This window comes from Pseudophryne corroboree, chromosome 1 (assembly GCF_028390025.1).
Source record: "Pseudophryne corroboree isolate aPseCor3 chromosome 1, aPseCor3.hap2, whole genome shotgun sequence".
NCBI lineage: Eukaryota > Metazoa > Chordata > Amphibia > Anura > Myobatrachidae > Pseudophryne > Pseudophryne corroboree.
Window position 1 is genome coordinate 562682006 of NC_086444.1, and position 23643 is coordinate 562705648.

Genomic DNA, 23643 nt, shown 5'->3' on the forward strand with positions numbered 1-23643 from the left:
GATGTAGGGGTCGGTATTGTGACCAGCGGTTTCCTGACCGCCGTTCACATAACTACATCCCCTAACAGCAACTGGAAAGCTACATATAGATACTGTCCCGTCCTCTTAAAGAACAGATATGAAAGTGTTTTCGGCATACCATATGGTACGAAACGCGTGTATAATCTCGATACCCCAATATCTTTTGATGAGGATTAGATTATGGTGGATCAGAACCTTGGTGGAGTTTTCTATTTACAAATGGATGGATGGAAGGATGTTGGAAGATGTGGATCCGAGTTTATACCATTTTCCGAGACTTGTTTCTGGGTTGACACCATTTTTTACTGTAGTGCTAATTTAATGTTATGATTGGATAAATATGTTTATGGTGTGCTCTATTGTACTCCTATGGAAAGGGCATCTTTGATGGCTTATATATAATTGTCATGCTTTAATAAAGAAAAATTTGTTTAAAAAAATAGAGAAAATTGTGTGAACTCTTTCACCTCTGAATTACATTGATGCTGACTGTGAGTTGTGCAAATAGACGTCCCACCAGTTATGTTTACTTTGTTAGATATATGGGGGGGATGCAATTAGCTCTGATCATTTCAGAGTCAATGAATTCGCCCCACTGAGTATTCAATTAGGGCTGTTTTTGTCCGTTTTGAAGGCATTTTCGACAATGCCTTTTCACCTTTTTTTTTATTTTATTATTTTTTTAAGTTAAAAGGCATGGGCGAAAAATGCCTCAAGATCTGCAAAAATGGCCCACGTTTTTGACAAAAAACACGTGGATTCGCCAATCCACTTGTTTTCCACATAGAATAGATAGTATGAAGTACCAAACAGTGCGCAAAGGCAGCTAGTGGTGTAGTAAATCACAAGAGGCTTTCCCCACCTCCCAACATGCAATACAAGAAATAAACGATACGTGGAATACCACTGAACCAGCACCTCGCTCCACGTTAGCAGAATTTCCCAAAATCCGTGTAGCTCCTAATATGGAGACACTCTCAGGATGAATCCCAGGAGTTTTACCAGGGAAAGAGATAATTTGCAAACATAGTGTGATACTGTATATAAAAATTCAATTTAATACATCACACACATTACATATAAGAACATCACATTTAAAAACAATTAAGAACACACAAAAAAAACACATATTAGTGGTGCAGACATTCACTACTAGGACTGGCCTCCTTGACAACGTCAGTAAAAATGGCTGATTACCGGCTGTTATTGAGAACTGGCTCACGTCAGTTCTAAAAGCATGAGTACAACCGAGTATATCACCAGGCTGCAGCACAGGGATTCCCCGGTCTCAGGACTCCTTCACACGCCGGATCAGTCCACACACCTCGTAGTCCACATACAGGGGGTCAGTCCAGAGAGCACCCACGCGTTCCGACCCTCCTCGGGTCTATCTCAAGGTCAGCACAAATGTGGACATACTCTGTTGTACTCATACTTTTAGAACGAACGTGAGCCAGATCTCACTAACAGCCAGTAATCAGCCATTTTTACTGACGTTGTCAAGGAGGCCAGTCCTAGTAGTGAATGCCTGCACCACTAATATGTGGTTTTTTGTGTGTTCTTAATTGTTTTGAAATGTGATGTTCTTATATGTAATGTGTGTGATGTATTAAATGGAATTTTTATATACCGTATCACACTAAGTTTGCAAATGATCTCTTTCCCTGGTAAAACTCCTGGGACTTGTTTTCCGCCCCTGCTGAATTTTTTGCCTAGGCGAAAATCCGGCGCTGCTGTTGCATAGAGTGAATCACCATTCTCCCTAAAAATAGCGAAAAGCTCAGTTTTTTTGCCTAGGCAAAAAAACCCCAGAGCTAATTGCATACCCCCATACTGTTTTAGCTAATTGCATATCCCCCATACTGTTTTAGAAGTATATCCACGAACTAGTATTTGACCAAGTCTTTTCTCTAGACAGTGTTTCACTTACTTCTGCTCTTGACTATGTTGCTCTGGCAGTCACTACTCACCCTTGCAGGTCCACGCCTCAATCTTGGCATTCCAACTGAGTTATTCTAGACTCATCCTTCTCTTTGAAATCACACATACAGTTCCTTTTGCATTCCTGCAATTTCTAACTCAAAAATATCTCCAGGATCACACCCTGGAGGCAATTAAGACCCTCCTCCACTCACTGGTCAGCTCCAGACTGGACTACTGTAACCTCTTCTTATCTGGCCTCCCTGTCCCTCACCTCTCTCCAGTCCAATCTGTCCTTAGTGCTGATGTCAAGATCATCTTTCTCTCCAGACGTATTACATCTGCCTCCCCTCTCCAGTTCAAACTTCTCACACTGACTTACAAGCAGTCACCCAATTCTCGTTCGCCTATTTACATCTCTGACTTTATCACGCTTTACACTTCCGCTTGCCCACTTTGCTCCTCAGATGACTGCTACTTCTCCTCGCAACTGATTACTTCCTCCAACTCTCCTAGTTTTTGCCTATACTGCTCTATACCTCTGGAATTCTCTTCCTATCCAATTCTCCACCTTTCTACAAAACTTCAAATCTCATCCTAACCCACTGGTTCTTGCTCACTGTTTTTTTCCCCCCTGTCTAATGAGAAGGGACCTCTTACCTCGTGCTTTACCTTCCCTTACTTAAACCATCATCTCTTCCCCACTGCCTACAATGGCATCTGGAGTATTATAACTGCTGATGCAAAAATGTTTATAAACCTTGTCCATGTCCTGTAATGTTCTATACTGTAAGTCAATCTTTTTCTTGTTTAGTCCATAGTATTTCTGGTTATGTGCTCTATAAGGGACCCCTTGTGCTATATAGGTAGATGATGATGATAATAATAATAATAATAATAATACTAATAATAATAATAATAATAATAATAATAAACTCTTCACAGTATAAGATTTTTAAGCTCTTCTTTCTGAAGAAAAACAAAAGGTTACCATATTTTGATTTGGCTAAGGTATTTAGCAAGAAAGCAAATCTCTAAAACTAAAATGAAAATATAATGGAACTTTAAAAAACTCCCAGATTTTAAAGGTTAACAGAAAAGGCATGGTAAATGCTTTAAAAAATGTTAGTACATAATTTAAAAGTGTAAGGCCTCTATACAGCCAATGGGGCCATCTGAAAGCTGAGGTCTACAAACATCAACCAAGAACCATGAATGGCTGAAAACTGAAGGGTGCTATACGCCAAGAAATGACAATATCATATTCCCAACCAACTGGAAATAAACTATATTCCATGCACTTTTAGATTATGTACTAACATTCTTTTTGTAGCATTTAGCATGTCTTTTTTGTTAATCTTTAAAATATGGAAGGTTTTTTTTGCCTCACCCTGTATGAGCTAGTGCAGTGGTTCTCAAACTGTGTGCCGTGGCACCCCGGGTGCCTCAGGACACTTGCAGGGGTTCCCTGGGTTGGTGGTTGAGGACCAATTGAAATTATTCATGGTCAGTGTAACAGGCAAACCAGTGCTGGTGGCTGTCAGTCATAAAATATGTAGACAATCAGAGGCAAAACCTGTCCCTCACCACATAATTGAACCGAAGGAGGACATATGAACACAATTACTTTAATATTCCTCTCTAAATTTCTCAATAACATACTTTTGGCCTACGGGTGATGTGAAAAAAATTCTAGTACTCTAGGGCACCGTGATTTAAAAACGTTTGGGAACTACTGAGCTAGTGCATCAGTCCATTTAATGGGACATTGTGCTGCAATAAAACTGCATAACCTATTGCATGTGTTCCTGTGAAATAAAAACATATAATAGCATGTCCAAGAAATAAAATGATTGCATAATAATATGGGGATTGTGGGCTCTGTTCCATCTATGTATTTCATTTAATATGTAAGTCTGGGGAAGTGGTATTCAGTTAAACAGCACAGAAAACTTGTATTTTATACTGTATATTGGTGACTGATAGTAAAAATAATGCTACTTTAAAAGTTATTGCTTCTTTAGTGGTAAAGGAAGGATGACTGTGAGCCTACTCCTAGTGACAGTGACATGCGGGAGTAGCCAGATTTGTGTCTGAGGAGTCACACAATGCCTTTCTTAACCCCTTTCCTGTCTCGTTTTGCAAATGGAGGTCGCTAGACTGGAACAGAAAAATCACTTGACTTGTCCTATTCAGTGCTTTGGCTCAAAAGAGGCTGAAAACAAATCCTAGCTTTCAAAGAAAAAGGGGAGAAAGGATAAAATGTTATATTGTTGCCTATTAATTCTGTAATTAAATTACCCTGTAAATATCCGCTCTTTCTCAGAGTGTGCCAGACTGGCCCTTTAAGCACAGCAGTAATTCTGTGTTCCCACATGACCCTTAAAGTAGAATTTGATATTTTTTAAAACGTCTGTTGCCACAGTCAAAGACCTTTTAATAAACCACTTACAGCTTTACCATATCTGAAATATATTGTTTTAAGTTTTAGCCCCTCACATCAATAAACTTTGATTTTCCCACAGGAGATGTAATGTCTACCATGTGTGCCTGTGCTGCATTCACAGAAGCCTAGCAGTCTACAGAGTTCCCATTTTGTTTTAATTTATTCATTTTCAGTTCAGGGTCCATTTCAAATTAAAAAAAGAAAGAAGAAAAAGTCTTTGGAGATCTGGAAGTAGGTTAGGCCCATTCCTTTCATCATGTGGGAAGTCAGTTTGCTTTATAGTGAATATACTAGATGGGAGCATTCACAACATTTCTATTTCATTTAAAATCAGTGACTAATTTGAACCTCATGTGCTTTAATATAAATGTATGTTCTGTGGGGAGATTTTGGGGTGTGCATAAACAATATTCTGACTCCATCTGCCTGGGCTTGAGCCACAGAATGGGTGCCAAGTGCCGTATAGCCACATGTTGTTCAAAGGGGAGTGGGATTTCAGAATCCCCCTTAAGCCTGTTGTCTACTACAGACAAAACATATTGGGATGTGTCAGGCAGTTAGTGGAAAGAGTTGATGGTAATTATGGTTCAGCAGCTGGATAGTGGTATTTTGCTTAAGGCGATCTGTCACAGAAATGTCACTTGGTGAAATTAGTGCAAATAAGTATAAGTTATTAATTCACTAAGCTGAAAAAAATAAAATAAACTTGCGTTCAAACTCAATGTACAGTTAAAGACATATATGCAACCGTAAGAAAGTGATGGTGTTCTAGATCAACATAAAGAATGCCACCCAAAACTTAAAAGTGTAGTAATTGGTTAGAGTTTACACTCTACTGAAGCATAAAACCCAGAGCCTATCACTGTTTGTGAACCTCCAATCCAATGAGTTTTACAGTGTTCCATCGCCTCGCCGTTCTGTTCTAATAGGTGTTGACCTGTTTCAGAAATGTAGCAGCAATATTCTCGTTGGCCCTTCAGTCTGAACTTTCGTGAATGAGAGGTTTTGGTTCTTTTTTTTTGTCACACTCTGGTATGTGCACAGCAGTAGCTTAGTAAGAGTTACAGTACAGGGATTCTTCCTTAGCAATCGGCACTCATCACTAGATTCTACCCGGTCTTTGCAGTCATCATTGACCACTGCCAATTCAGGAAACTACTGTTTTGAAGTACCCCAGTAGTCAGTGGTGAGTTGTGCCAGCTGCCAGGGTCATACTGGTGCACAGGAGTACAGGGGAAATCCCTGGTAGGCCCCAACCCCAACTCTAATGTAAGTTTCCAGACTGTTCATTCTCATTTTACACTGTCACTCTATTAGAGGGTTAGTTTCCTGGTACAGCCAAAAAATGGAAGAACATGGGTGCTTGGTTTGCCCTCCTTCCACTGAAATGTATCTGTTGGGTTATACATGTATGTATGTGTGTATGTGTGTATGTATGTATGTATGTATGTATGTATGTGTGTGTGTATATATACACTGTATATATTCTGCAGGTTGTGCTCTCTTTAACATTTGGGCAAGCCTATTAATCATGGGCCACTAAAGCTGCATTCCCCCGGTGGGCCCTCAATGCCCCAGTCCGACACTTCCAGCAGCTCTCACCTGACCCTAATAAAAGCACACAAAACTCTATTATTTCAAGGCAGATTTTCTCAAGCACTACGCAGCAAGCTTATTTATTTATTTAAAATTATATTATAGACAATTTTCCTTGGAACTACATACATAAAATCACAGGCTGTAATTTTTAAAATGACCATGTGTAAGAAGTAACATTCATTTGTGTGACCTCGCAAGTGCAAAGGTTAAAAGTGAGATCACCGCCAACAATAACTTCAAAAGGTAACATAAGATTATTACATTAGATTTAATGATGGCTTCAATTATCTGGGGGAAATTATGTGGAAAATCCCTTTGATCATTACTTCACGCCTGGAGCTGTGAAAAATTTCATTTTTGTCTGGTCTGTTCCCTGTAAATATTAGTTTACAAATATGTTAATGAGCATGATAAATCAATCAGTGGGACTGCAGTCTCATTCATATGTTCTTGGAGAACACCGTTTACAATAATTTATAATTAGAACTTACAACATGTACTAAATTGCATTTCTTTTTAAGGAACAGAACAAGGATAAGAAGATAAATTGTTTCAGGGATTCAGACCATAGTCCTACTATACAGCTTATTCATTATATCTGCAAATGTAGGTATAGTTCTAGGTGCAAGTTGTTGTATATTCTATTAAGAAGAACAGATAAAGTAATTTGACTAATGTCATAATTACTGACTCTCCCTGAATGTCTGGGTGATTTCTAAAATAGTGGATGATCTTTCCGAGGTATACATACATATTCCCGGCAGATGGGATGCTGGCTGTCAATACCCTGACAGCGGCATTCCGCCCAGAAAAGAGCGAAAGAGTGAAAAGAGTTCCCTTGCGGGCTCGCTGTGCTCACCATGCTGCAGGCTTGGTACTTGCTGCGCTCACCACAGGATCTATACCCACTCTATGGGTGTCATGGACACCCATGAGTGGGAATAGCCCCTGTGCGCCGGGATTCTGGCGTCCGTATCCTGACTGCCGGGATCCCGACAGCCGTCAAATGAACTGCATCCCCTTTCCGGACTCCTGAGAGACTGACAGTCACTCAGAATTGTAACTAGACAGCCAAGTGGTTGTTATGCATAGTGTGAGGATGTTATTTGGGATAGTCAATTTGCCGGCTGTCTGGATCCCGGCGTTCAGGATACCGATTCCCAAATAAAGACAGCCGACAGTGCCAGCAGCCGGAATCCCGATGCACCAGGGCTATTCACACTCATGGGTGTCCACGACACCCATAGAGTGGGACAAGATCCTGTGGCGAGTCCCCAAGGGGACTCTTAGCGCTCGCCCCATTGCCAGTATTTTGGCGGGCGGGATGCCGCTGTCGGGATATGGACTACATCTGCATTCTGAAGAGCTGCAGCCATCTTTTTATGGTACTCCTACTTTTGGTAAATATTAAATGGTTCCCAAACTAGTCAAAAGAAACAGCAATGTTACGTGATGCTATGAAGTATAGGCATTGACGAAGAGGAGGTGAGGGAGAATGAGAGTGAAGGGTTCGTTGAGGACTGAGAGATAGATAAATGGTGAGAAAAAGTGCACTGAGAGAAAGAAGGAAGCAGGGGCGTATTGTGGGGGAGGGTGCCAGAGGGTACTGCGTTTTACTTTGTATTAATGGATAGCATTGCTGCCTCACAGCACTGAGGTCATGGGTTCAATTCTTACCTTGGCCCTAACTGTGTGGAGTTTGTATATTCTGCCCGTGCTTGTGAGGGTTTCCTCTGTATGCTCCCGTTTCCTCCGACAACCCAAAATTATACTGGTATGTTCATTGGCTCCTGACAAAAGTTAACCCTAACATGAATGTGTGTGCGTGTGTACATTTGATAGGGAATAAAGCGCAACGGAATATGCTGCGCTATATAAGAAACTGTTAATAAATAAATAAATAAATAAATAAAATAAATATAGATTGTAAGCTCCACTGGTGCAGGGACTGATGTGAATGCCCAAATATTCTTTGTAAAGAGCTGCAGAATATGTGTGCACTGTATAATTAACTGGTAAAAATAATTATGTGAGAATTTCTTTACATTCACTTTATTGTAACCTTTTTATGGAGAAGTAGTATAGATTGCCTAATGAGCGTTCTGGTCAGTTTCCTGGCTATTGATTAGATACTGTTTTCTGTGTGTCTTCATTTGTTGTACCTCTGTAATTTTTGAATGTTCTCTGGGCTAAATGTCCACATTTTTATCTGAACATTTCTTGAAAAATAAAATCTAAATTGTACTTTTTTAAAAATATTTTTTTTTTAATTGAAGGTTTGATTGCGTTACAAAATAAAATTAAACTTCAAAAACAGAACCTACATATAGCAATGAACATAGTAAAATCTATGGGATACTACAAACAAATTCCGAGCACAATATTTTGAGATTTACATTGTAAAACACAATAACACCCAGTAAAACATACTTCTAGGGATTTTAGAGTGAATATGGGACAGGAACAATCATAACAAGTATGATCAATAGTAAATACAGAGCCAGAAATGTGTCGGCATTGAACAAAATATCAAATGCAAATGTATCGTACACAGAGGCAGAGGCAGTTCAATGGAGGACAGAATCTAATTTATACTTATCGGATAAAGTATCCCCCATAACTAATCCTTCCTAATATAAATAATTGCTTTATCTGTAATTGATCACTTTCTTTTCATCGTCTACATTTTGGGCCTGATTCCGAGTTGCACACAAGTTTGTTTTGCTGCTGGGTCATTCCATGAAAATGGTCTTTTTTTCTGAACGTTTGTTACCAGTTTTCATGACAAGCTTTGCATCAAAATGAAAGCATGTCATGTACCACACAAACAACATTTACTATGCACAAAATGTTCAAAACACATGCTCAAAAAAATATATTTCACATGAAATATATTTCAAAATGTAACGTTTGTTACCATGGAATGACCCTACTGGATCTTATGATTTTTCACACTGCTCATTTGTCCAAGCCAAGCAATTGAGCAACTATGGGTGATTCAGAGTCCTATGCATTTCATGCGCATTTCCTCTTGTGGCTGAAAAGGTTTAGGTGTGTACTGGTGTGAGCAGCAACTGGAAATTCTTACATAGAATTGCATACTATACAGTATTGAGCATATAGAGATCGATCTGATTTCAGACTTATCTCTTGCACAAAGTACTGGGCTAATGCAACTGTGTGATTGATGGTGGCTACTTTCACAAGCGGATGGATAAGGATGGTGCAGCCAACTCTGAAATGTGCACATTTATTTCCAAGCAAGCAGGGGGTCATTCAGGTGTGGTTGCACCCGAGACCATCGGTGCAAAGCATGCGCAGGACCCATTCTGTGCATGCGTGAATGGGTCCTGCAGCATAGGATGCAGACTGGCATTAGACTGTCATTGATTTACAATCATGACGCTGCTGTTTAGGGGGTGAGAAGAGGCCAGAGAGCTCCTTCGCAGGATGGAGATTTCCTTGCCTCTGCAGTGGGCGGCTTGCATGGCACCATAGGTGCTGTAAGCCACCCAATGATGGGTTCTTTGATCTCTGATCACTATTGCAGCAGGGGACGTCTGCATGTAATAGATGCCTCTTGCTGCATTAACTTACAGCATACTTGCCTACTTTTGCAAAAGCATGTCAGGGAGATTGTGAAAGTAACACATATCAGTGCGGATGTGTACTGCTACATCTGAGAGGCGTGTCATGAAAATGACTTACATCCACATGTAAATGTGCCCCAAAGTTAGTACGATCTACTTGTTGAAGGAAAGACACTGATATTTTTCAGGATTTGTTAGTATATTATGTTTTACAAGAGGTTCCATATACTGCAAGTGGCCACAAGAAACCTTATTTTAAAATGCAAGTAGCCATAGGGATCATTGCACCTTATAACCAATGCAGGCAGAGCCGGATTAAGGGGGGTGCCCCGGGGGTCAGTACCCCGGGCCCCCCTGTTTTAAGGGGGCCCCCGGCCGAAGCTCTGCACCGATCTACAGGTTGCCGGGGCAGGAGGGATCCACGCTGTGCATGCGGCTTCCTCCCCCCTCCTTTCGGGCAGCACGGTCGGGGACTGAGTCAAGCAATCTCCAGCCTTCGCTGCTGCCAGGAGAGATGCTGCTGGCGGCAGAGGCTGGAGATTGCTTGACTCAGTCCCCGACCGTGCTGCCCGAGAGGAGGGGGAGGAAGCCGCATGCACAGCCGCACTCCTCCCCCGGCAGCGTGGATCCCTCATACCCCGGCAACCTGGTGTCTTCTCTTCTCCCCCTGCTGCAGCGCGGCTCCCGTTGCCTGTGACCGCGGGAGGTGAGCAGCGGAGTGGAAGGGGGGGGGGACTGTGGGGGCTGGTGGTCCACTGGGGGGCCCTGCTGTTTTTGGTGCCCCGGGCCCCCCGAGGGCTTAATCCGGCCCTGAATGCAGGGATCCCATTTGAATGTATGTAACTTGTAATCAGGGAGATTGCTGCACTATTCAGGTAGTCAGGGGGATTGCTACTATTTCAAGGAGTCTCCTGCAGAATGAGGGAGGGTAGGCAAATATGACTTACAGGGCTATCACTGGTGCTTCCAAAGAATATTTGATATCTGTAGTTAACATGATTCCTTTGTTTTGCATTTTACATTTACAGACATTGCAGTAGCCTTAAGGGGGGTACTCACGGGAGAGATGTGTGCTGAGCGATCTTAACACAGACCGCTCAGCACACATCTCTCTCCCCGCTCAGCACAGTGCGATGTGCTGAGCGAGGGGGAAAGCCGACGGGGGGCCGCTCACAACGGTGAAGTGAGCGACCCGATAGATTGAGCCTGCATGCAGGCTCAATCTAGCACCGGCGCGGCCCCGCTATCGCTGGGGGGCATACACACGGTAGATCCGTGCTTAAATCTAAGCAATCTAGCAAGATTGCTTAGACTTTAAGCACTGATCTCTCCGTGTGTACCCCCCTTAAGGCTGCAGTAGTGAAGCATGATCCTTTAATGATACATGAGTAGAATGTTTTACCTTTTGGTCCTAATAAACCAGACAGGATTCTATGGCTGGTATATATCCATTTCTGGTGGCAGACAGTCATTAGCCTCAGGCTGTAAAGAAGCTTTCACTGGATCAGTTGTTCTCAACCTTCACCTTCAAGTTTTCCCAACAGGTCATGTTTTGAGTATTTCAGGGAATAATTATGGGGGAGATTTATCAGAGTTGGAAAGAGAGAAACTACCAACCAATCTGCTCCTAACTGACATTTTTCAAACAAAGCCTGTCAAATGACAGAAGCTGATTGGTTAGTACTTTATCTCTCTCCGTGGGGTGTGTACTGCACATAACTACATCCCCTCCGAATGTTATCATTCTCGAAGCTTTTAATAAATTATTAGTAGCAGTATTATAATCCTTTAGTTATATGGCACCACAAGGGTTCTGCAGTGCCTGACAAAGTATATAAACAAATGAGCAAAACAAGAGAACAGTGACTTACAGTACAAGACAATGTAGGACAAGTACATGGTACAGTATATAAACATTGCTGCATCAGCAGACGTGGCACTTAAATAAGCACTGCCCCCGCCGCGCCACCGCTGACATCACCAACCAGGCAATATGCTGGGTTGGAAACTGCGGCAGAGAGGAGCCTGAGGCGGGTTGCGCTCTGGATGCACCCGTGTTAGGCTCCCAGGTGCGACCCGCTTAATTAGGTATAAAAGGGGTGTAAGTAAGAGAAGGAAAAGCACATGAGGGCCCTGCTTCTGAGAGCTAACATTCTAAAGTCTAAAATATCCCCCTATGTCTGTTTACCAAGATTCTGTTGCTTGTGAAGTGATGCTTTGGTCAAGAGACTTGCTGAATCCTTCAACTGTGACACACGAGATACCTTCAATAGTTTAAAATGGATGATAGTTTGTTCAGTCTTGTTGAGCATAGGATGGGATGAGTCTGGGTTTGCTGGATAGGTAGAGATTGCAGGTACAAGCACTGGAAAAATACAGGGACTATGTGAGCAAAGATGGCAAAGCCCGAACAAATACACTTACTGCTAATTACAGGGGTACGGTGATACAATTAGCGGGGATTCCCTGTGCGTGAACCCTTAAGGCTGTACGTTTCCTTGAAGCTACAGGAGCTGTGAGGGAAAGTCAGAAAACGGCGCAGGGAAAACCCACTGATTACTCAGAATTGGTAAATTTCCGGCCTTAGGCACTGGGAAAAAGCTGTAAACCCTGAGGGTAATTGAATTTGCTTGTTTGAAGAACATGGTACAATAAGTAACAAGGGGATTTTCTGTATTTGATAGTACCATTTAGCATGCAGAGCTGCATCTTGCTGGTGTGTACAGGATTGCCAGGAGACCTTTTAGTCCCCAGTTCTAGAGGAGAGGTACTGTATAGTGAACTGTGTGGGGCTGTGACCCTATCCAGTTGAGAACATCTGACGCTGGGAACTGTCTACGTGCTATGCTGCACTGCTGCTGAAGGCCTTCTTTAACACATCCAAGCCTGGTATATTATTATTATTATTATCCTTTATTTATATTGCGCCACAAGGGATCCGCAGCGCCCATTACACAGTACATAATCAAATGATCAAACAAGAAAACCGCACTTACAGTACAGGACAAATTAGGACAGGTATAGAAAACCAGGGTTAGGTGCCACCAAAGGGAGTATGGAGTATAAGATAGTGTAAGTAAGAACAGGAAAGGCACATGAGGAAAGAAGTCCCTGCTCTTTATACTCTCCCTTCCTGCTTTTGGCACCCCTGAGTAATAGTGTGTATACACGGTGCGATATGCACTTAATTTTTCTTATGATTTTGACTATATAGTCAAAATCGTAAGGAAAGTTACTGCATATTGCACCATGTGTACACAGCTTGCAATGCCGATGCGTGGTCCCGATGGATTCGGCATCGCAAGTAAAAATAGACTGTGCAGGCAATTCCGTTTCGACTATCTCGTGTAAAAGATAGTCAAACTTGTCACTTAGCCAAGCACAGGCATTTGTGCTTGCGATACCAACCACAGTCCATGGGACACTGCAAGTGTCCTGAGGGGTGCCTCTGGACACTTGCAGGGGTGCCCTGGGTTGGTGGTCCAGGACCATTTCAATTTATTTATGGTCAATGTAATAGGCAAAACCAGAGCCTGCGCCTGCAAATCATAACATATATGGACAAACAGAAGTGAATCCTGTCCCTCACCACATAACTGACACTAAGGATGGTATTTAAATACAGTTAACTAAATTTCATATTTCTTTTTATATTTCTCAGTAAGAAACTTTTGGCCTAGGGGTGCCGTGATAACAATTCTGATACTCTAGGGTGCTGTGGTTTAGAAAAGTTTGGGAACCACTGCATTAATATAAGAAATAATACTGTCTTATTATACAGATGCATCTCTGTTATGGTTATGGCCAGTGTAACTGCTTCTATTTTATAAAGTCATCTTTTTCTTTGGGGATATCTCCATTTGGGATGCAGTTAAAATACCGGCTGTCAGGATCCTGGCATACAAGAGACAGACGCCGAAATCCCGACAGCCATTGGAATATCGCTGGACGGATTCCCAACCTCTGCGCTGGGTATTCTCACTCGTTTGGTGGGTCCACGCCACCAAGTGGGAATATAAGCTGTGACGAGCAAAGCGTGGCAATTGCAACGAGCCCGCGAGGGGACTCGATGCTTCGCTGCCGTGATTCTGACACATTGGATTCCGCTGTCTGTATACTGACAGCCGTCCTCTCATCTGTCTGTAAAACACGACTATTCCCGCCGTGCTCTCACGTACAGTATTATGCAGTTTTCACACATTTCTTCAACAGATATGCACTGGGTAAAGAACATGCACAGTATTTATAAAATAAATTTAAAGCACTGATGATGATGATCCAATAGTTTGAGAGTCTAACCTGTTATCGGATCAGGAATGCAAGACTAGTGAGTATGAATGTGAGCTCCACTTCCAGACATGTTCGCATATCATCTCTCTTATCAGATAAGGGGTAATCTCAGTAAACCCCATAAATACTCGAGTTTATAAACCAGGTCTTCATGAAACATTTTTTGGAAGATTGCCAGCCCCTCAGTTACTGTTAAATAAAACAAAGGCTTAGTGTGATAAGCCTCTGCTGTATAAAATACAGCCAAGCTTTGTTCTAGGTAACATGACCTCTTTTTGTCTCTGTGGAGTGGGAAAGCAAGCACACTATTTATAAGGAAGGTTTATTTCCATTTACTTTTTCAATGTCGCTAGACACAAGTTATTCTGTATAGTGACCAGGGTTGTTGTTTTTTTGTTTAAACCATTTTTTATTTTTTTTTAGCATTCATTTTTTTAATAAAAAAATAAATGCAATCCTGCCTATTATATTGATACTGTCAAATGTTGCTATGTATAAAGGTGCCCACACACTAGAACAATATTGTACAAGAAGCACACGATTTCGACACATCGGATCAATATATCATTGGTAAAAGTGCAAATCGTGTACTTTCACTAACGATCCGATGCGCAGTCCCACGGGTCATTTGTCGTAACTTCAGATCTTCCCTGCTGCAAGGAAGATTTGGAACAGAACAAGCTATTTTGTACAAATCGTTTGTGGTTTTTCACATCCAAATTATCGTCCGATCAGCGTCTGATCAGTTGTTCTAATGTCTGGGCACCTTTAGAAACCCTAATCAACCATGTTTTAGTGCTTTCTAACATTAACAATCCAAAGTTCTACATCTTTGATATGATTTATTTTACATGTTTCAATAAAACAAATCTTTTACTGTTCATCATTCCTATTAAATCTGCACTTGGCTCTACATCCTTTTCTGCTCTTATTTTTTTTTTTTAATCTCCTCTAAAGAGGGCCAGACTTAAGCTGGATATATACTGACGCTATGTGTACCCATGCACCATATTGTTACCTGGGTACACACTGAGCGAGGTAATGAAGGTTGGTGTGACAGATCACTCCTTCCATCATTACATATGCTGTGGTCATTAGTCTTATCGCTAGGTTTGATGTGCAGCACAACAAACCCAGTTACATTACTAGCGACCGCAAGCACCTGTACATTGCATACATTGAGCGATCAGGTCAATGTATCGGTCAGAGTTGGCCAGAATCAATATATCAGCCCAACATTGCTCCAGCGTGTACCCAGCTTTAAGTCTTTCTCATTTTTTGCTCATCTCAGGTTTTGAATTGAAATAAACATGAAGGAGATTAAACAATGAGGTGTTTCTCTGTGTATTGCCTCTTTAATGTGTTGGAGTTTTTTCCCATTAAGATTGTTAGTTGTGGTTTTCTCCTGTCCTACAGGATTGTTGGGGGGAGGAGTTTGTGGAGTTTTAACTGATGCTACGCAGATTTAGTACTTGTAGGATCTGGGTCACCCTTCTTATTTCTCTGTTTAAAACAGCGTGACTATGAGGGTGGATGTGTCAAGCAGTGAAAAGAGTGGAGAAGTGGGTCAGTGGAGAAATTGCCTATAGTAACCAATCAGCTTTGAGATAACATTTGTAAAGTACATTCTATAAAATAAGCAGCTGATTGGTTGCTATAGGCAACTTATCCACTCTTTTCACTACTTGATACATCAACCCCTTTGATACCTCTGTAACACCATACAGATCAAAAATGGAAAATAGATAATCAGGGCCATCTTATCAGCATTGTAGTCCCTGGGCAAAACAATGTATCCACCCATCCACGGGAATAAACGGATAACAAAAATTCACAAATTATCACTCCTGTGGTCCTGCACGGTCTCGTCCAAAGCTTCCATACAGTGAATGGCTATCAACACTCTGATGTCTGGATATACAAATGTAAGAAAAAAAAAACTAATATATATATATTTTTTTACATTTTCTATGTTAAACCACCTGTGGCCCCAATTATTGCAACGGGATTACTGTTCCCAATCATAGTCCATGTGGATGGTAAATGATAAAAAAGATGTGAAAAAATCCCCCCAAAAACTTGTATGCGTGTCTGTCATGTACAACATTTAAACCTGTCGTCCTTAGGCACCAGTAGCGGTTCTTGTCACGGGCAAGCAGGCTTTTTGCGCAGAACGCCGCTGTCCCCAGGGCACCGTCACCACCGTGGCAAGAGCCGCTACTGATCCCCGCTCCTGTATTGTGTAGTTGTTGTTTTTTTTATTATTGTGTGTGTGTGTGTGTGTGTGTGTGTGTGTGTAAGCGGCGCTACAGGGTCACAGCTACTGGGGCACTGCTACAGGGGGTCACAACTACTGGTTGCACAACTACTGTGGCACAGCTAAAGGGGGGCACAAGTACAGGGGGATAACTGTGGCCACGCCTGTATATTTGGGCGCACCAGCTCTATTTTACGGGGGGGAAGGGGGGGGGGGCACAGAAAACTTTTGCTCTGGGCGCCACAAGGTCTAGAACCGGCCTTGTTAGGCACGGTCAATCTTTTACATGTTGGCCTTTTGGCCATGACAAACTGTTGTACCTGTCGACCTAATACATGTCGACCGTATAGGACAGTGGTTCTCAAACTCGGTCCTCAGGACCCCACACAGTGCATGTTTTGCAGGTAACCCAGCAAGTGCACAGGTGTATTAATTACTCACTGACACATTTTAAAAGGTCCACAGGTGGAGCTAATTATTTCACTTGTGATTCTGTGAGGAGACCTGCAAAACATGCACCGTGTGGGCCCCCGAGGACCGAGTTTGAGAACCTGTGGTATAGGATCACCTTATTAGCTGTTAAGCTATTTACTGTCAACCTATTATCCGGATCCCTAGTTTATTCCTTGCTAGTGATGAGGGATACTACTTTGAAATAGTGTTTGCTGTATTGAGATATAGTATAAACAGAACACAATATAGAACTACTGATGTCACATAGGCTTTGTTTTATCCTTACAAACGAGCTTGGCTAGCCATAGAAGTGTATAAACACCTTTTGACTTGTTTTCAATTTTAAGACAATAGAGTAGTTATCAGACTGCGGGCCTGCAGGCTGTTACCACTTTCTCTGCTGAACCACAGCGTGCTACATTGTACCTGTGGTTTTCCATACACACTTTATGCTGAGCTGAAGAGTACACTCTTTGTGGAAAATATTCAGGTTGTTGGGAGTCATCATTTGTACTGCATGGGTGACAGGCAAGTATTAAACTGAGTAGTGAAAGTGATATACATTTTCCCATTGCACACAAGTCACTTGTCAGGATTTATAATGCCTTCTATGGTGATATAGGGCTGGGGATTCATGAATATTCTTGACAGTGTCAGTCTTAAGTAAATTCATCACATTTAAGTTATGTAGGCCATTGTTGTAACTTTTAGCTAGCTTAAGGTTTCTTTAGAAATGTACAGAGGCACCTAAGCTGCCATACTAATACCATTACCTTGTGTCTTCATAGTAACAAACCGTGTGACAAGTACAAAATCAAAGTACATCTGTTGTCATGGAAACTTTCTAGCCCGTTCATGTAATTGTAATGTTAAAGTTGAATTTGTTTGCAGATAGACATGATTTCTATTTAATTCCCTTTTAATTTTGACAGATTTGTCTCTTTCACAGTACAGTATTAAAATATATTTTTTTGTATCATTCTTCCAGTTGTGCTTATACATTATAGACCCTAAGCTCTCATGAGCAGGGCCATCTTTCATCATATGCTTTTCTTTCCCTAACTTATACCATGATCTTCTCCCCACTGTCTTCAATGGCACTTAGCCCTTGGGTTCTTCTTCCCTACTGCCAAGGCCGTTTGGCTTGTTGTCAAGGGGTTCTGCTCATTGTCAGGGGATCCCCTCGGCCCCCCGCTGCGGGTCTCTAGGGAAGGCTGTTTGCGCCTCCCCCAGTTCAAACAATTGAAAATGACCATCTAAAAAAGGCCACTGCCTCCTCTAGCATCCTTAATAACTGTCTTCTATTAGGCGACAGCCATTTTGAGAGTGACATTTTCAGTAGTATTCCAGAAGGAATACTAACGTGCAGTAACTGCGGATTTTCAGAAGTGGAGATGTTGCCCATAGCAACCAATCAGATTCAACTTATTTATCTAGCACCTTCTAGAACATAACTACTACAATCTGATTGCTTGCTATGGGCAACATCTCCATCCTTGAAACCCCGCTCTTTAATAAATATACCCCTATGACTGTTGATGCAGAAATGTTTATAAACCATGTCTGCAATGTTTTGTTCATACTGTTTCTGTTGATGTACTTTGTAAGGTGCTGCGAAGCCCGCGTGGCGCCGTATAAAGAATGATAATATAGATGACATGTGGCTTAATCATGTTTAACCACCTTGGCACTACTATGATAAATAAGCTGCGTGACAAAACACTTGTTTTTAGAGAAAAATATAAATTTTTGTTTCCCTGTTATTCAATGAATATTACGTTTTACGTATAATTTATTTATTCATTTTATGGAGTGTTGGTTTTACAAAATATAGCCATTGGCGTAGTAGAAATATTTATGTGCCAGAGTACATATGGCAGTCTAAGCTCTCAATATTTATCAAGTATTCCAGGAGACATTTAATTGAAACATTTTGAATTCTTAGCTTGTTTCCTTACACATATTGCAAAGTACAAGGTGTGTGTTCAGTCCATTGTCTGCTCAAGCCTGCAGAAAAACAAATTTATGATGTACTCTTCTGCGAAAGTATAGAGAGATGTTGGCTGTTTTTAGCATGTCAGATATTGCCATTCTTTTTCCCTGAAGTCCATACACGCTTTTACCTTGACCATTATAATGAAGCCTTCACATTTGAGACTGTTGAATGCGCAGAATAGATTGAACAAAGTAGTAACTCCCTCCTAACGAATACATTTCAGCTAACACCTCTCCCATACAAAATGTTAGATTCTTATGCACTTGACTGAATATATTACTAAGCAAAGAGACCTGGAACTGCCAAATTATTTGTTGCTCATTGTTAAGCTTAGAGTAACTTTGATATTATGGCACAAAGTTCATGGTATTTTATTATAGAAGCCCTTGTCATGGCTGACATTAATGAATGGTTAGTAGGAATACATATAAATTATGACTCTTAAGGACTTGGCCCTTTTTGGATGGCTACAAAAGGGTTACATTTATATTACGTTTGAGCATTAGCAGCTGAAACATGTATTAATGGCAGATATTTGTGGGGAAAAACTTTAGATGTTACATTGAGGGGCATATCCAATTAGTCACCACTCCCCAATTCAGTTAGCTGCGGGAACCCCACGTGTAATCCCCAGAAGCAGTATTATTCCTTGAAGCCTCAGGAGCTGTGAGGAAAATAAAACTGCATTTAATGCATAATCTAATTGATTTTCCTGCACGTTAAATGCAAGGGTGGGGGTTGCATTTAAGGTACAGAATCTGTGGGTTTCTTTGCATTACCAGAGGTTTACAATGTCCACATTTTTGCCTTGTTAATTAACATCTGCTGTCAATGCTATTTACAGCAAGAACCAATAAAAGGCTGTGCTTTCTTTCCCCAATTAAAACCTCCTTCATGTTTGATCATTGCAGCTATTAGAGGTATTTATACTGGGTGTACGTACCCTCCAGGCTACTGGAGCGATATATGAAGATCCCTTTGCAGCAAATAAAATGTGACAGTGGCTAACATCATTTAAGGCACAATGACTTTGCTTTATGGTGATTTGGTAAAGAGCTCCAGACCAGTGGTGTATCTATAATGTGTGCACACTGGCTTTTGGGTCCACCAGAAGCCCACACAGTCTTCACCTATTTATTATATTTATCTCTCTGCAATCCTGCCTTGGTGCTGCTGAAATCACTAGGAAAAAGCTATTTTCTGGTAGATTTGCACATTCGCAGAAATCACTGGGAACATGGCACATATCGCCATATTCCCAGAATCCTATGCAGACAAGAGCGTAGACTCTTGCACAGTGCCAGAATCTACTTGCCACTGCACCACGAAGGAACCGTGTGGAGGCTGCACCCTGGCACTCTCCCCTCTTAGTCCGCCCCTGCTACAGACTGTAGTCCCCTATGCAAACAGTGGGGGCTACAATATCCCATGTTACTTAAATGAAAATTCAGCCTGTTTCCACATGATTTATGTTCAATAAGCTTGATAAACTAACTCTGCAATGTTGTCTTTATTATATGGTAATTTGAATGTAGTCACTGTCACTGTTTGTATAATTAAGCATGCTATAAGTGATCTTTCATGTGACCTACATTAAGTACAAACTTGGACTATGACTGTCTTAATATTCAGGATGCTGTGTAATTGTTAGAAATGTTTGTCCAACTGAGGTCATTTACCAGGTATAGTTTTCTTTCTATACTAATGTTTTATTGTCTGATTGTTTTTCAGTGTGCAAAGACCCACCATACAAAATAGAAGAATCCGGTTATGCTGGTTTCATTTTACCAATAGAAGTCTACTTTAAAAATAAGGTATATCTCTCCCCCCCCCCCCCCACCATTTTTTTTCTTTTCTTACAATGTTGTACACTTCTGTATCTTGTAACGAGTACAAAAATAAAGTATTGGTGCTGGTTTATTTTGTGCAGATTAAGTATACAAAGATGTTCATTCATAAATTTGGGGGTAAAATAAATAAATAATTTCCAACTGGATAATTTCATGTCAGTTCAGCCAGGCGTGTCCACCACCCATCTCAGATTTCTACGATTTTTTTTTAGTTCAGAGAGGATGTCAAAACAACTTTTTCTGCCAAATATCTTGACAATTAGTTGATTAAATATTGATTTTTCAATTTATTAAATTATTTACTAATCGTGGCTTCTTTATCCAGTTTGAAGTATCACGGGTGTTTATTAAGGAATCACCACTAAATTTGGACCCCTAAGGTAACTTCCCCCCAAGTCCAAAAATTTAAACCAACTTACTTTATCTGCCTCATGTTTTGTGTTACGCCAAAAATGCATGTTTTTATAGTAGAATTAAAAACGATAGGTTCAATCGAGATTAGGGATCAGCATGGTATTCTGTTTAATAGTGGAGAAAAAAAATAATGAAGTTTGATGTTCGATTACTGTTGTACCACATGCATAAATAACACAAGAAACCATGAAATTTAAAATCTTTAACATAACTTGAGTCCATAACGGAAGCGGATTCAGCAATCTCTTCCTTGTTTGGAACCTGTTGTAACTGTCTGTAATTTTCCTTAAAGTGTCAGCAGAAAGTGTATACTGCCTTCCAGTACTTCCTTGGATAGTAGGCACTTACGTTACACAGAGGACATGAATAATAGGTACAAAACACTTATTATCTCTTGAAGGCCAGGACAGCACATTTGTTGATTGGTTTTGTTTCATGAAGTGTACCAGCACATCTTGTTCCTCCTCATTACATTGGATAATATACCCAATGTACCAGATGTTATCATACACTGCTGCTATGTATGTTCCAGGTAGCAGATCATTTTTCTAGTAATACAGTAGCTTCTGTTTGTGTGCGACACTTTAAGGAAAATTACAGACCGGTACAACAGGTTCCAAACAAGGGAAAAATAACGAGATTATTGACTTAACTTCAGTTAAGGACTCAAGTTATGCTAAAGGTTTTAAATTTCATGGTTTCTTGAGTTAATTATGTATGTGGTACAACAGTAATCGAACTTCAGCTTCATTATTTTTTTTTCTCCACTATTAAACAGAGTACCATGCTGATTTTATTTGTGGTAGTAATGTATACCTTTTTTAAGTACCCCCCCAAAAATGGGTTCCCTAATGTCGATTAAACCTAGCATTTTTAATTCTATTTGAAAAACGTGTTTTTGCCGTAACGCGAAACATGAGGCAGATAAAGTAATTTGGTTTAGATTTTTGGATTTGTGGTAAAAGTTACCTTAGGGGTCCAAATTTCATGGTGATTCCTTAATAAACACCCATGACACTTCAAATAAACTGGATAAAGAAGCCACGAGTAGTAAATTATTTACTAAATTGAAAAATCAATATTTAATCAACTAATTGTCAGACAGTCAAGATACTTGGCAGAAATAGTTGTTTTGACATCCTCTCTTAACTAAAAAATGTAGTAAAAATCTGAGATGGGTGGTGGACATTTCATTTTTTTTTTTTTTTTTTTGGGTGATCTGAAGTGGAATGACCCAACTGCATGTTTCATGCGTTCACCTTTACTTCAATACATATACAGATGCCATGAGCACAACAATGAACATAATTTGTTTTTTATTTTTGAGAAGTTTTCAGAATGGCATTAGTTATATGAGCTATTGTAGTTAATATGTAGGACGCCTTGGAACATTGCAATCAAGAACAACATCATGCACAATTTCAGTGATGCAGTCACACATTTCCTAGTGCCATCACATGGATGAATCATACTTTAGGTACCTCCATTTCTAGTTCACATTATATCATACTTGGTGATTTGGTCTGTTGGAGTGTTTTATCATACTTACCTTCTTTTAAAAACTCCTCTCCGAAAGAAGCCCAGAGAGAAGAATCATCTGGACACTTCGGGGGCGGGGCATGGCTGTGACATCATCAAGTCATGCCTTTGTAGCGTGAAACTGCGATTACTCGTGGATCACCTGTGCTTTGCGTCATTTAGCACCGCCCCCTCAGACCTGCTATTCCAGAAATTGTCTCCCCATTCTGTCCACTTCACTAGGAAGTGGGCAGGATGCGGTAGGAGTACCCACTGTTCCGGGGGTTTGGGAAACTACTAGAAAAATCGTGAGTCTCCCGTAACTTCCAGGAGAATAGGTAAGTATACATTACATCACAATAACTGTCTTCAGTAGCACAAAACGTCCTGCAGGGATAAAACCTGTCACTTCAGCGGATGAGTTGTAGTTGATTTCAGGGCACTTCACTGTATATCCCTAAACAGTTACTGTAAATCAGAGTTAAAATGTTTCTATAATGATTTTGTGACCTAGAACCATAACTATGGTGGCCAATCCCGGGATCGGGATCGGCGGGATCCCGGGATTTAGGACCAAAAACGTCCGGGATTGGAAGGTCCAATCCCGGGGATTGAGAGATCAGCGTTGAGCGTCCACAGGACGCTCAGACGCTGTCCGGCTTCCTCCTTCCAGCTCCCCCGGCGCAGCATGAGGTCACGCTGCGCCATCAGCCGTACGCTGAGGGAGTGCAGGAAGAGATCCCCACCCGCCTGCCCGTCCTCGGTATACGGTTAGTAATGTGGGCGGGGCGAGGGGGCGGCCACACACTTAAAAGCCAATCCCCATTTTTCAATCCCGATACCCGGGATTGAAAAAAATGGCCCGGGATTGGCTTCCCTAACCATGACGTATCACTGTATTTTGAATTGAGACCAAATCAAAGTTAGAATTAAGAATAATTTAGGATGATCAAAACATTTTATGGGGAATATTTTTAAGTATATAATGCAACCAATGTGCTTGGTATTTATTTATTTATTTACAGTTCCACCACTTTTACACAAAAATCCCAAGTCTGACCCAGGATTTGGAACATGGTTCCAACCCGGGACAGACCCCATTTACACCACGGCTCCGACCTGGGTTGTTTCCGGTTCAGCCCTGTTTATACTGCACATGGTGCAGTGTTAACTGTTCTGTCGGTGCTAGGATGATGGCAGCCTCTCCAAGCGCCGATGATTCGGCTCTCCTTATGCTGTAACTGGGGCATACTGTAGGTTGGATGACCCGAGTCACCTGTTTACACTGC

The 23643-nt window shown here is 41.1% G+C and overlaps 1 protein-coding gene across 3 annotated transcripts in view; it reads left to right on the forward strand.

The window, feature by feature from the left end:
• MLLT3 (MLLT3 super elongation complex subunit) overlaps positions 1-23643 on the forward strand; it is a 344116-nt gene that overhangs the window by 213347 nt on the left and 107126 nt on the right. For all 3 annotated transcript variants that reach the window (XM_063914163.1, XM_063914164.1, XM_063914165.1), the window contains exon 3: positions 20304-20386. In XM_063914163.1, coding sequence (XP_063770233.1) covers positions 20304-20386 — 83 coding nt within the window. The remainder of the gene's footprint in view (positions 1-20303; positions 20387-23643) is intronic.